Source organism: Molothrus aeneus, chromosome 11, assembly GCF_037042795.1.
Source record: "Molothrus aeneus isolate 106 chromosome 11, BPBGC_Maene_1.0, whole genome shotgun sequence".
NCBI lineage: Eukaryota > Metazoa > Chordata > Aves > Passeriformes > Icteridae > Molothrus > Molothrus aeneus.
Window position 1 is genome coordinate 4,994,700 of NC_089656.1, and position 13,380 is coordinate 5,008,079.

Below are 13,380 nucleotides of genomic sequence, written 5' to 3' on the forward strand. Positions count from 1 at the left end.
ACACAACACATATAATAATCATTCAAACATTTGCGAAAAGCCAATCACAAAAGACGTGCATTTTCCACAGGAACGATCGAGCGCTGAGTGGCGGAGCCGCGTCCGTGCCGGGCCGGGGGCGGTGCCGGGGATGGCGGCGGAGCGGGAGGGGCCGGGCCCCGCTGCCGGGGCCTGTCCGTGCCCGGGGGATGAGCGGGGCACGGCCGGAGGCTGCCGGTGCTCCGTTCTGCCCGCTCCTGGGCACGGGGCCATGGAGAAGGCCCGGCAGCGCCTGAGGGAGTTCGATATCGGGGACAGGTTCTCCCGCCTGCCGCTGCCCAGAGCCGCCGTGCTGCTGCCGCTGATGGTGCGAGGGGGGCGGCTGCACCTGCTGCTCACCGTCCGCTCCCTGCAGGTACCGGGGGGCTCCGAGGGGCGCGATCCTTCCGGGGACCAGCGGTGGCAGCTGCGCACCCCAGTCCCCCCTTGTTCCCGCCCTTGTGCCCAAGGGCACGGCCGGGTGTTTTTACACTCTGTGGTTCTGGTGTTTGCCTGCCAGGAACACGCCGGGATCCCGGAAACCCGTGACGGGAAATTAACATTTGCACAGTCGGCAGTGGTTGCTTGCTTTAATAAGGAAACTGACCGTGGAGCGCAGCTTTGTTAAATGAGGCTTTTCAGTCTGCAGTTAATATTACTCTTTTCTCCCTTTAATATATAAAAGACAACAACCAAGGCTGCCAGAACTCTTTCTCCAGCATTTTGTTTTCTTCTACAACTCTTGTTTTCCATCCCTGTGTCACATCAACTGCCTATACTCAGGAATTACTTTTTTCTGTTGCTGGGTCTTACTTAAAAAACAAATAATCACAGTTACATAGCTGTTAAATTGATTGTAAATGTGTTTGTTACTGATCCTTGATGCACAAGCCTATTACTGGAATGTATTTAAAGGTGTCTTAGAAATAACTCGCTTTTTGATACAGTCAGGAGGGGACACAGTCTTTGAAGCAATAACTAAATAATTTAATTTGTAATGAGTCAGCAGAGTCAGGTGTGTCTCCCTCCTCAAAGGCAAAAACACACACACAAACACACTTTGACAAAATGGTGATCTTTTATCCTCTTTCGAGGCTGGGGCTGGTCCCTGTCCCCTTTCCCATTGAATGGCTACTCAGGAACTCAGGCTCTGCCGACTGCCAACTCTTCTGTCCCTTCCCTTCTCATCCTTTTTTCTTGTTTTGGTCATGTCATCAACCCTGGCCCTCTCCCAGTTCTCAACAACACCCAACAGATTAAACAAAACACATTTTAACCATAGATAACAACAGATAAGAACCAACCATTTTCATTCTTTTGCTCTGTAACCTTTTTGGGCTGAAGCAAAATGTTATTTCCTCTCTCACGGGTACTTTATTTAATTGTGTCTTTCAAAAGCTTTTGCTCTTAGAGTATTTTGATCTTGCTCTACAAGTTGTCTGTCTGGATTTATCTGTCAGCCATTTACATAAACAAGATGATGCAAAATGTGAACTTTGACATACTAAAGCAGAAGTTCCGGTATGAATTACACAATGCTATACAGGTACAGGTTATTTTTTGATAGTGAGGATTTATGGATTAGCAGGGGATAACTATCTCAGCATTTTCTTAGGTAGCTACTCTTGCTAAGGCATGTTTCTTCTGGTCTGCAGAAACCTTAACCACCATTTCCAGCTTCTTTGACTGGAAAGATAAACATAAAGGGATGCTGCAATACCAACATGCATCTGTGTGGATCCAACAAGAAACATAAACTTTGTTCTATTTAACAGTAGTACTCCTTTACATTCTAGCTGAGAAGATCACCAGGGGAAGTCTGCTTTCCAGGAGGTAAAAGGGAAGACACTGATAAAGATGACATTGACACTGCTCTCCGAGAAGCTAAAGAAGAAGTGGGTCTTCAGCCAGAGAAGGTGGAAGTCATCTGTAGGCTGATGCCTGGAATTGATAAAGTAAGTCAGCATATCAGTACAGAATAAGTTTGGGTGCTTTTCTTCTGTGTGGTTGGCAGTGACCTTTGCAAACCTGGAACTGCCAAGAGGCGCCGCTTCTTCACATGCACAGCCCGTGTGTCCAGCAGAGCCCAGGGCAAGGGTTCTTGCCCAGGGCTTGGTGTTTGTGAGAGCAGCTCTGGGGCACCAGTCAGTGGCTCTGGAGCACCACACAGACAGCGCTGCCCTGTGAGAGTTCAGCAGAGAGCCATGAGAGCAGTCACGGGGCTACAGCCAGTGGGTGATGGATGAGCAGCCAGGCTGAGACAGGTGGGCTTGCCCAGCTTGAAGGCTACCAGGGGATTTGGCTGCTTTCTTCTCCTGGGTGTCAGAGAGGGGACAGTACCAGAACTCTTCTTGAGGCAATGGACACAGCAGCAGCATGGACATTTTGATGAGATGCAAAAAGGAAATTCTCTTCATCATGAGGTCAGCCCAGAAGTGGAGCAGATGTTCCTCACAGCTGTCTCGTTTGGTGTCTGCTGACTCCAGGGCTGTGCAGACAGAGAGGGAGCACCAGAGGGGATGTGCACCAGGTTGTGTGCATCATCTTCCTCTAGCAGAGAGACTCCCAGAGGTGTCTTTGGAGTGTAAGTCACCATTTGTAAATTAACAGGTTCTCAATTTCAGTAGCAGTGTTCAGTATTACATAGGGTCAGTTTTCCCACAGAACAGAGGAATTTCTGTTTCTGAAGATTATTTTTGTTTACCAGGTAGCACTTTATTACTATGCTTCCTGTTCTTCTATCTGATAGCAATATCCTCTCCCCATTAAAAATGGAAAGAGCTACTTTTGAAATTTTATTGCAAAATGCTTTATTTAAGCTTTATTTAACTTCTTAAATGATTGTACATTTTTGTACAGATAACCTTAAAGCCACATAGCTCAGAGGCAGTGTGCAAAAAGGATCAAATTTTCCCTCTTTTCCAGCCAATTACTTCAGTCAGTAGGAGAGATGGTGTGGGGTTTGGACCATGAACATTGTACATGTCAGAGGATACTCTGTCTGCTCAGTATATACATTCCAGGTGCTCCTGACTTGGACAGAATCTTTCCAGACTTGAATCAAGTACCACAATCACTGTTTTCCTCTTCCTCCTTTCTAGAGGACAGTAGTCTTTGTTAGTGTGAACAAATAGAACTAGCAATGTATCCTAAAGAATTTTGGTGTTCTGTTGATGCAAGATTTCAGTGATTTTCCCTTCCCACGGAAGCAGGGATTACATTTAGAATTAAAATGTCCATAAATAAGGTGTTTCAAAAAGTGTTACATTTTATGGCTAAATACATTGCAATAATATTTCTGTACCTATAGAAAAATATTTCCATATTCTGGAAAATTCCTAAATCCCAGGAAAACAATACAGAAATATGATTTGTGATAGGGAAAATCTGGATTAAAATCAGAATTAAAAAACATCAATAAGGAAGACTCATGGGAAAGCATGCATGCTTTGTACTTCTGTAGCAAACTGGCAAGCCTTTTTTAACTGCTCTGTGATTATACAGGATGAACAGAATATTTGTAAAGTCATTTTTGACAATACAAAAATATGACTTCAGATTCCTCAAGTCAAATTACATAGATTGCCATTAGGTGGACTAAATTGCATTGCAGTTGAAAACAGTTCATAGGCTTCTTGTACTCATTTTGTAACAATGAAATGTTTTTTTAAGTAATGAACATTTTTACTTGGTACAAACATAAGTGTATGAGGGTTTTGTTGATTTTTTAAAATTTACTTATTTACTGGGATTTTTTTCTCTCTCTCTTTTTAGATGAATAACTTGGTGACACCAGTTGTAGGATTTATAGAGGATACATTCCAGGTCACTCCTAACCCAGATGAAGTCAGCGAGGTTTTTGTTGTGCCTTTGGAGTACTTTGTCAAGCCCTTAAATTACAAGACCTTCTCTTATAAAACCTCCTCAGGGTACTCAACTCGCATACACTGCTTTATATACCATGACCAGGAACACAGAAAGTCATTCAAGATATGGGGACTGACTGCACACTTTGCTGTGTTTCTTGCTCTTGTAATTTTTGGAGAGAGACCTACCTTTGAAGTGGATTATGATCTTGACAACTTATTTTCATCCTCTGAGAATTACTTCACTAATTTGTATGCATCTATACATGAAAGAAAGAAGAGTAATCTGTGACAATTGGTCTGGCCATGAATTTATTTTGAAAGAGGAAAAGGAGGTTGGTTCATTTCCTTTGTACCTACTTTTTGAAAGCTACACTTGAATCTCATCGGAATTAGGAACTTGAAGATGATGATCCCTAACTAGATTAATACAATTTTTAATCTAAGAGCTGTGAGAAGCACACAATATTTTTTATGAAACAGATTTTTAAAAGGTCTGTTTCAGTTCTTTCTCAGTTTCAGTGCCTTTCTTCTGTGTGATCAGAGATACTTTCTGTGCTTTCCTTTGTCTATAATGAGATAATACTATTTGATGGAATTTGTGTCTGAGTTAACCTAGGAAAACTTTCAGGGATTTGTCTGCCTCTTACATGTGCCATGCATGGACAACATGATCCATATGATCCATACAGTCTTGTGTGGTATCTTTGAGCACTTACAGAATGCACAATAAAAATACAAAAGGTTTCAGGCGCTTTCACAATCTTTTTTTGTTTTGCTTGGGCTTGTGGAGGGAAGAGGGCAGGTCAATATGTGCAACAAATTTTGGCTAATTTCAACATTTCTCACAAGGCAATTCCATAGGCTATGGAAAACTCAGGATACAGGCAACAGGACTGAAGTCTGTCCCTCACCATCTTGTTATCAAATCTCACTCAGCTGCTGGCAGGAGCCTTCTCCAGGACAGAAAAGTGGAGGTGAGGATTCACAAGGACAACCTACCAAGTACAGAACAACAGAGAGGGGTTCAGAACCTACAAAACAGCCCCTGAAGAATTGTCAGAGACCAACAGTGCACAGCAAGAGCCTCTGAACAGTTAATGACTGAATGCCCCATGCCAAACTCACTGAAACCTGAAGATAGAGCAGGACAAATTTGAGTCAAGAAGTTGTTAAAAAAATTAATCCACAAACTGTTGCAGTGTGTTTTGTTAAGTTATTAGGTTGGTTTGTTCCAATCCCCTTCTGTCTGAAAATGGTTCTGCCCCAGTTCTCCCTTCCCGCCTTTGGAGCTGTCTGTCTTCCTGGCTCCACCCCAGCCAACAATGTATCCCCTAAACTCCGCCCTGGTTTCCCTGGAAACCCCTGTATTTTTTCTTCTGATCCCTCCCCAGTACCCCGCCAATCACTCTCACTCCCCACCCTTACTGCTAGAATGTTCCAGCAGGGGAGTTCAATGGTTGGCTGAGGAACCGGGGCCCCTCCCCAGAATGTTTCCCGTTGGTGTTGCCCACGTGTCAATCCCTTGGACCCCACTCCCCACTGTACCCCCATTGGCCCAATGCCTGGCACCTCCCTTGTTCTCCCTTTCCCTTAAAACTTGCTGTCACCCCCCCCCCCCCCCCCCCCCCCTTCCCCCCACCCGTCTTCTCCTGTCGGTCCCTCCGGGTTTCATTAAAGCCCGGATTAAGCCACAGTTGGAGTCCACCTTCTTCTTTCCGCTGGTTGCAGCCTTTACTGGACTCCGTCCTGCACAAGGTGTGCCTGCAGCCGCAAGCTGGGCACTGCCTTAGGCGCTATCCCGAAGGCAGCTATCGGGAAAAGTGCCCCCTCGTGCTGCTGGCAGTGCTGGAGCTAGCCGGACGCTGACAATTGAGAGTCACTGCTGCAACAAACACCAGAGGTTTATGTCCAAAAAGGAGACAGAGGAGTCCTTTTTCTTTATTTGAATAGAGGGAGAGGCCATGGGGCATTGCCCTGGGGTCTCTCCAATTTTTGGAGGATGCAGCCTCCCTTTTTATCCCAATTTCCAGCCACATTTCCCTTCTCTCTTTCCCCCTTGGCTGAGGTACTTGAGAGGTTCAGACTTCCCAATACACCTGATACCAAAGATTTCCCTCTAAGTATAACCCTCCCTTTCCATTTTTAATTCTTACGGAATTTAGGGGGTCTTTTTCCCCATTGTTTCTTTCATCTTTCAATGTCCAGTTTCATTTTTCAGCAAACCTAAAGTTTGTTTGTAAAAGCAAATATCTTTTTTCATTCATCAATCAGTGGAATCCTTCCCATTGTTTCTTTTATCTCCCAGTGCCAGTTTTATCTACCAGCAGACCCACAGCTTCTTTGTAAAGACAAATCCACTATTCCTTTCAAAATCAATTACCATGATAGCACAATCTGGCAAGTATATGATCACAGCTAGAAATCCCCATTCCTTGGCACAATTGGCATGTGTGCAGTGAGTTGGGAGCCAGTGAGCTGCAAAAATGGGTGCTGGTGGGGATGCTCCTCTTGTTAACCTCAGCAGCAAAGTGGCACAAGTTGGAGCAGTGATTTTCACTTTAGAACACCTTTGCCTTTGGGAGTGCACCTCACAGAGGCTGCTCCTCTGGAGTTTGAAATCCCATTATGGATGGGAAAGCATCCAGAAGGTCAAGGAAGAGCATCAGGCTGAGCCCTGCAGGGCTCCCTTGCATCTGGCAAGGAGCAAGTGCTGAAAGGCTCCTGCCCCCCTCCTCCTGTGTCACTTGAGCTCCTTGCATGCCCCAGCATTTTCCTGGTGCTCTGGCTGCAGATCCAGCTGAGATCCACTCATGTCCAGAGGTAAAATCCTCACGCAGCTCCACAGGTGCTTTGTTGCTTTGTCCCTGTGTGTTCTGCAGTGCCAAAGTCTGTAAACCTGCAGGTTTCTGGCCAAAGCTGCTCATATTATATTAGACTTGCTTCTATTTTATACTGCATTGACAATAGACACTAGACACTAAAACATTTATCTTCAGACATCACATTTCTTGTTTTCAACCACAGTCCTGTAAGCTGTTATTTAGAGCATCAGTGACAAGCAAGGAGTGAGTAACACTCGTAACAACGCTGACAACAGAGTTTGGAAGCTTTAGTCAGGCTCCTGCTGCCTGCCAGGAGCCCACAGGGCAGAAATGCTTTTTGCAACCAGCTCTCTGACCTCACCAGAATCCCCATGACTTCTCTCTTGGCACACAAAGCCAGCTGAGGCAGGGATCAGTCAAGTGACCCTACTCAGGGATGAGGAGGAAGAGGAAGAAGAGAAGCAGGAAGGGAGGCTCTCAGCTAACATTTACCTTCGGCTGAAGGGAGAAAATGTCGTTGTCTAACAGCATGGGATCCCCTCTGATCTTTGCTACCTCACTCTGGAAGGTGTGGTTGAGAAGAGCAAGGCGTTCTTGGCAAGTGATGTCCACTTCACGCTCCTTCAGAAAACCATACAACTTCTGCCTTTGCTGCTGATATATCCCGTGATACCGCCTGCAGGCATAGGAAAGACAAACCCAGCAGGTTGTTTAATGAGCCATGTCTTTGCAGAGAGAAGTGGAAGTGCAGGAGCAGCTCCCCAGCAAAGGGCTGACCCTGAGCCATGGGGTCCCAAATGGATCAGAGGATCACTTGTTCACTCCACACTTGCAAGCTCAGGAGAGCTTTCCAAAGCCAGCAGCACTCAAGAGAACCTTCTGGCTCAAAGCCTCTGCCCCAGCTGAGGGAGAATCCAGCAGCCACCTCAGGCAGCTTTTCCTGACACACAAGTGCTTGGGGGAGGCAGGTAGCGATGGGCTGGTTTACTTACCCAAAGCCATTCAAAAGCACCAGTACCTCCTGAAGCCATATGTTAGTTCTACCCTTGGGCAAGGCACGGCACTGAAATGGATCTTTCAAACCTACCTCAGCCTCAGCTGATCCTCCTGTTCCTCAGTAGCAACAGCCTTCCACTGGAAGCGGGCTGTGATATCACTGCGGTTGTGGATGAGCACAGTTGCGCTGTTTGACATGCTGATGTACGTCTTCTCCAGGGTCACAGTATTCCTGTCCAGCCCGATGTGGGCATCCACAGCTCTTGCATGAAGGCTTGTGTGGGTGTCTTCACCTGGAACAAAGCAAAGGGCAGTCTTTGCTCACCTCACTGGCTGATGGAAGCACAAGGAACAGAGCAAACCACAGGCAGCAGAAGAAAGTGTCACAGCTTTTAGCTGAACGAGCAGTTCCATGGCTCAGTCCATGTATCACAAGCTGAGAGCTGCATGTGCACAGCATGACAATGTCCTGACAACCTGCCAGCATTTCACCCTCTAGACCAAACCCCTACCAAAGGCTCCCTCATTTCCAGAGCTTTCAAAGCTTCATTATTCCCAGCCAGCTCCTGGGATTCATCTGGGCTCAGACTTCAAGCTCACTGTTCCTGTTGCAGGTGAGCTTTTCCCAGGTGAGATGCAAACAACAAATACCTGACATGCTCTCTAGAAATGGCATTTACATGGAGCTCTACAAGGATCAAGATGACAAACTACAAGACTACAAACCAGATGACTAGAAAATGAACCCCCTGAAAACTATCATCATCTCCCTCTTGAAAGCCACGGCCACAGCAGCCTTTCTGCTTAGAACAGGCTCTGCTCTGAGGGATGCACAGAGTGCCCTGCGCGGTGCCCAGCACTCACCTGTGTCGTAGTGCACAACAAGGGACCCAGAATGGTCACCAGTCTTCAGTGGCTGAAATTCCACTGCCACCTGCACAGCGTCACCAACATCCAGAGCTCCCATGGTCGGAATGACAGAGAAAGGGCTGCAACACAGAGATAGTAGGACTCTTGGTGGAGATTTGGGGATGTTAACCCTTTTGCAGTCCAGTTCTGCTCACTTGTGCAAGCAAAGAGCAAACCAACCACAGTCAGCAGAAGACAGAAGAGACAGGGTCAGAAACAGCTGCTGACTCTAGTGTGAGGAGATCCAGCCCTCACAAGATCCTGTGGGATGAAATGACCTCATCTCCCCCATACTCTGTATCCAGCTCTCTGCAATGAGGCTCGAGGGTCCTTTGCATCTTGCTTACCTTCATCAGGCATCAGCTCCCCTTACTGACAGAGCTGGGCAGTGAGCAAAGCTGGCAATTTTATGACCAAGTCTCTCAAGGCACCATTCACCTGCACTTTTGGTAAATGCTGTGTGCAAGGAGGCTGCAATCTGTTTCAAGTCCCATGGTACCATTATCTGCTACAGCCAAACGTTCTTTTGTCCACTGGTGCCTTAACTGCCATTATTAAATGATTTTATTTTGGGAGAATTGATCTCATTAAAAGCTGCCTCCCACACCAAGGAAGACAGAAAAATTATGGCTAATTGAATTGCCTCATGTGTCCACTAACACTTATTGCAGGAAGAAACCCAAATATCATCTAATCTTAACATACATTACTTTTAAGTGATGGTGTAACACCTGGCATCAAACAGCATTAACTATTCTAATAAATTCAGTCTGTTAGGTTACAGCAGCTCCATCTCTGTGCTGAAAAATTCTGTCCAGAGTCAGCAGCTCACAAGCTCCATCTTTCCCTCTGTCACTGCACCCCGGCTCTATTCCATCTGCTTCAATATTTAATTCCTGAAGTTCAGAAACTCTTTAAATCCCTATCAAGCAGGATCCAACATGCTCTGTAGCACTCAATAGAACTGCTGGCAAGCACGTTGTAAAAGGATACCAGACTTTATTGGGTATTTATTTTGGTGGTGACAAAACAAGTTCTGGAAATCCCAGAGAAAAACCGTGCATGGATTTACAAGTTCCTGCCTACATATTTGCACTGTCAAAAGCAGCAGCCTGTTTGAGCAGCATCTGAGGAGCCTGGACTGGAGCTGCCAATAGCTTTGGCAGGCTTTGGTGGAAGCTCCTCTCGGACCCTCATGTTTCACAGCAGAAAAGTCAATTTGTCTTTTGACCTCTGTTTTGCCAGGGAAAAAAAAATCAAAGCCACTCAGTTGCCTGAGGTTAGACAGCAGGTCTGTGCTGCATTCCTGAGCTCAGCTCCTACACCAAGACCTCTGGAATCACATAACTTTCAACACACCACCAGCCAAGTGAACTGGTTTCCTTGCAGATATGGTGTCAAGAATGCATTACCCTCTCCAGCCAACAGCAGAAACAGTGATTGTCTTCTGAGACTGACAGGAACAGCACAGGCTGCCCACAGCACAGCTCACATGAGGCATCTGATGCAGGGACCACTGGAGAGCCACGTGCCTGGGGCCTCCCAGAGAATGGGTCTGTTTGGCTGGCAGTGGTGAGTAAGCATTTCAGAAACTGCTTGTGCTCAGCAAGCCAGCTACCAACGTGTTCCAGCACCCTCCAGGAAATCTGGGACAGAGAAAGCTCAAAGGCTGCATCCTGCTAAGAACACTGAAAGCAAGAGCAGATGCCATCCATCCTGCTCACTTCCAGCCAGGGCTGCAGGGCAGCAGCTCTGATGCTCTGGTTCCTTTTGCTGCTCTTTCCCAACTCTGCTCTCGCCCAAAGGTGATATCCTTTGCACAGGGACAGATGAGCTGCCTCACCTCTGGGTGCTCAGCTGGTAATGAGCTGTCCGGTTACCGACATTGCGAACCAGCAGAGTCTTCTGGGTGCTGTGCTTGACCGGACACTCGGAGAAGTCCAGCTGGTCAGGAAAGTCCAGGATGGCTCGGGCACCGATGGCCCAAATTGGCACAATGAACTCTTCCCTTTCAGTGGTGCACAGGAGCTGGTGGAAATAATCCTGTGGGAAAAGAAACTGTCTCAGCACAGAGCCTTTATCCCCATCTTAAGCACAGGCAAAGAGTATCTCCCAGTTCTAGATCCTCTGAAACCAGAACAGGTCCTCAAAACCCAGGCCAGATGCCCTGAATCCAGCCTTGCAGGTCCACTTTCCACTGCAGACACCAACCTCTTGGGCCCTCCAGACTGACCTTTTTCTGCCCAGGGGTGAAGAGGATGCGGACAGTCATGTAGAGGCCCGGTGGCACCTTGCGGCACGCGTCATTGGGGCCCACCAGCTGGAAATAAGGTGAGCTCTTCATGGTGACCTTCACCAAGTGAGGAACCTGCAGGAGAGACATGGAATGATGGTTTTGCCACTTGTGGAGACAAGTGGACATGCCCTGGTGCCATCCTTAACCACTCTTCTGTGCTCTCCTCTTCAGCACAGTGTTAAACCTCCACGTCCCAGCACTCACCTTGTCCCTGTTCCTCAGAACCAGCGGCACTTCACAGACCTCACTGGGGCTGTAGTTCTGAAACACCACCTCTGGTGGGCAAGGCTGAATTGAGCTCTGCTCTGGGTCAGCTGCTGAGAACTGCAAGGAGAGGCCAGAGAGAGCAGAGACAGGTTCAGCTGCTGGGAGGAAGATTCTGCTCCGATCCCCAGTGAAGTACAGACTCTGGGTGAGCACATCTGCCCAGCCCACACTGCGCAAACAGTGGCTCCTCCACCTCTGCCCTGGGCTGATGAAAAGCTCCTGGAGCAGGCTGAGCAGGCTCAAGCCAAGCTGCTCTTTTGGCATCCTCCTCAATTCTCACATCAAACAGCAAGGGCAGGGAAAGGCTACCTTGTGATGGGAGGTCCCAGGCTTGTCTTGAGGCTGGACAGCCTGAGGCAGCCTCAGCTTCTTAGCTCTGGCCAGCCTCTGCTTGGTGCTCAGAGACATCTCCTTCTGGAACGCAGAGGGAGTCAGCTGAAAGGCAAAAATCCAGCAAGAGTCTCAGAAATGCCCTTGCTCATGAAGGCTTTTCTTCTTCACTTATTACTGATGATAATTTGTGATCACAACCACTAGGACAGTTCTGGAAACACTGGAAGTTGCCTGCTGAAATACTTAGCACCAATAAATTAATGATACAGAGTGCAATACACATACTCCAGCCACATGGCTGTGTCCCATGAGTCTCTCTGTGGTTTGATGGGACATGTTTGGGGATTTCTGCTCTTTGGGCATTTGTTTCCTCTTACATTTCACTGGATTGAGGCAGTGACCTTTCCAGAGAGTGGGGAGGAGCTCTCAGAACTGCCTGAACTCCACCCCTGCACAACACTCAAAACTCACAGGCAGGAGATAGCACTGCTGGCTGAGTCCAAGGGAAGCAAGCAAGAAAAGCTGTAGCAAGAGCTTCCACAGCTTCTGTCCAGGAGACAAGAATGTAAACCTCGTTAGGGAGGAAAGGTTTTGACTAACATGTACTTTAGCAACTACCGAATGAACCGAATTGCAGTAAATTACTAACCAATTAAAATGAAAGACAATGCCTTTAGAAAACCATATAAATGTGAGCTGTGAAGAATAAAGATGGGCTGTTGTGCATGAAGATAGCGACATGTAAGGACAGCATTACATGAACTACCCTTGGGTTTAACATCTTCAGTGAAAAGTTAAACTGGACCTCTCTATTAGGAAAGGATTATTGGTTCAAATTTTCTTGTCCTTGAAGAGAATTCAAAAGTCTTTATAGATATATTACTGCTTATGTAAATACAAACACCTTCATGTTAACATGTAGAGATACATTCTGATTAACATTATTGACAGACCAATGGAAGAGGAAAAATAATCAGATTTTATAGGCTGACTTCTTCCCTCTAATACCTGGCCTTTCTGGCTGAGATGCCAGACTCATGACCATACTGCTTAATTCTTTTGCAGTTAAAGATGATGCAGAGTTGTGAGAAAAGCTGTGCCTCCAATGAGGCCTGGCCTTATACACATCTAGTAAAAAAGATATTTCTGTGTTTGAAGTTTCTCAAAAGGCAGATCTTTGCCTTGGAAATGCAACTCTCAATCAGTGACTGTGTTGGCAGAAGATGAAATAAAATGCAGCTTGTGCCTTTTCTGTGTTTATCTTTTTGTGTGCGGGTTTTAGAGTTTGTTTTGTGTTGCTGCCTTTCCCCTGCTCTTTTCCCCGCGGGTGTTTTGGGGGAGCAGAGGCGCAGCGGCCCCGGGGGCGCTGTGGCGGCCGAGCCAGGCGAGCCCAGAGCGGGCCGCATTCACGGCCACAGGGCCCTGCTGCGATCCGTGGATAATGAGAGGATTGGCCCGCGCAATGAAGGGATGACTATTGTGTGAATATTAAGAGAAGCTTTATTGATGTGTAGTTATGTCATTGCAGTTTGAATGTCCTCTCTTCTCCCCATAGTTTCCCTTTTTGTGGTGCTTTCCCTCTGCCCTGTGGGCGGCACAGGCCCCTGCTCTGGCGCAGAGCTGCTTGATTACTTCTGTCTGATAGGAGGCAGGAGCCTTACCTACTGTGTTTGTGCCCCTGAAAACGTGTTGCTATAGGGGTTTTTTAAGTTTATTTCGTTTTCTGACTAAATTCTGATTGTTTTATATAGTTTTACAGTTACTGGAGAGATTGAAAAGTGGTAAATGCAACGCCTTATTACCTATCAAATTTTAACATGGTCTGATATTTTTAACAAGAATGCTAACAAATTTGCCATATAAAATGATG

At 46.7% G+C, this 13,380-nt stretch overlaps 2 protein-coding genes across 4 annotated transcripts; one reads left to right on the forward strand and one right to left on the reverse strand.

The window, feature by feature from the left end:
- Positions 1–123: 123 nt before the first annotated feature.
- On the forward strand, positions 124–5,077 carry NUDT7 (nudix hydrolase 7). 3 transcript variants are annotated; one of them, XM_066557311.1, is made up of 4 exons: positions 124–394; positions 1,815–1,973; positions 3,793–4,219; positions 4,737–5,077. In XM_066557311.1, exons 1-3 carry the CDS (start codon positions 131–133, stop codon positions 4,174–4,176), a joined length of 807 nt encoding a protein of 268 aa, XP_066413408.1. In that variant the 5' UTR covers positions 124–130; the 3' UTR covers positions 4,177–4,219; positions 4,737–5,077. The 3 variants fall into 3 exon arrangements, with proteins under 3 accessions (XP_066413408.1, XP_066413409.1, XP_066413407.1); XM_066557312.1 differs by having other exon boundaries at positions 4,824–5,077; XM_066557310.1 differs by having other exon boundaries at positions 3,793–5,077.
- Positions 5,078–5,618: 541 nt separating this feature from the next.
- On the reverse strand, positions 5,619–12,916 carry LOC136561424 (hydrocephalus-inducing protein homolog). Its single transcript, XM_066557720.1, has 9 exons — positions 12,824–12,916; positions 11,487–11,612; positions 11,115–11,234; positions 10,848–10,982; positions 10,458–10,657; positions 8,570–8,694; positions 7,797–7,998; positions 7,202–7,385; positions 5,619–5,738 (listed from the first exon to the last, which is right to left on the reverse strand). Exons 1-9 carry the CDS (start codon positions 12,914–12,916, stop codon positions 5,619–5,621), a joined length of 1,305 nt encoding a protein of 434 aa, XP_066413817.1.
- Positions 12,917–13,380: the final 464 nt, after the last annotated feature.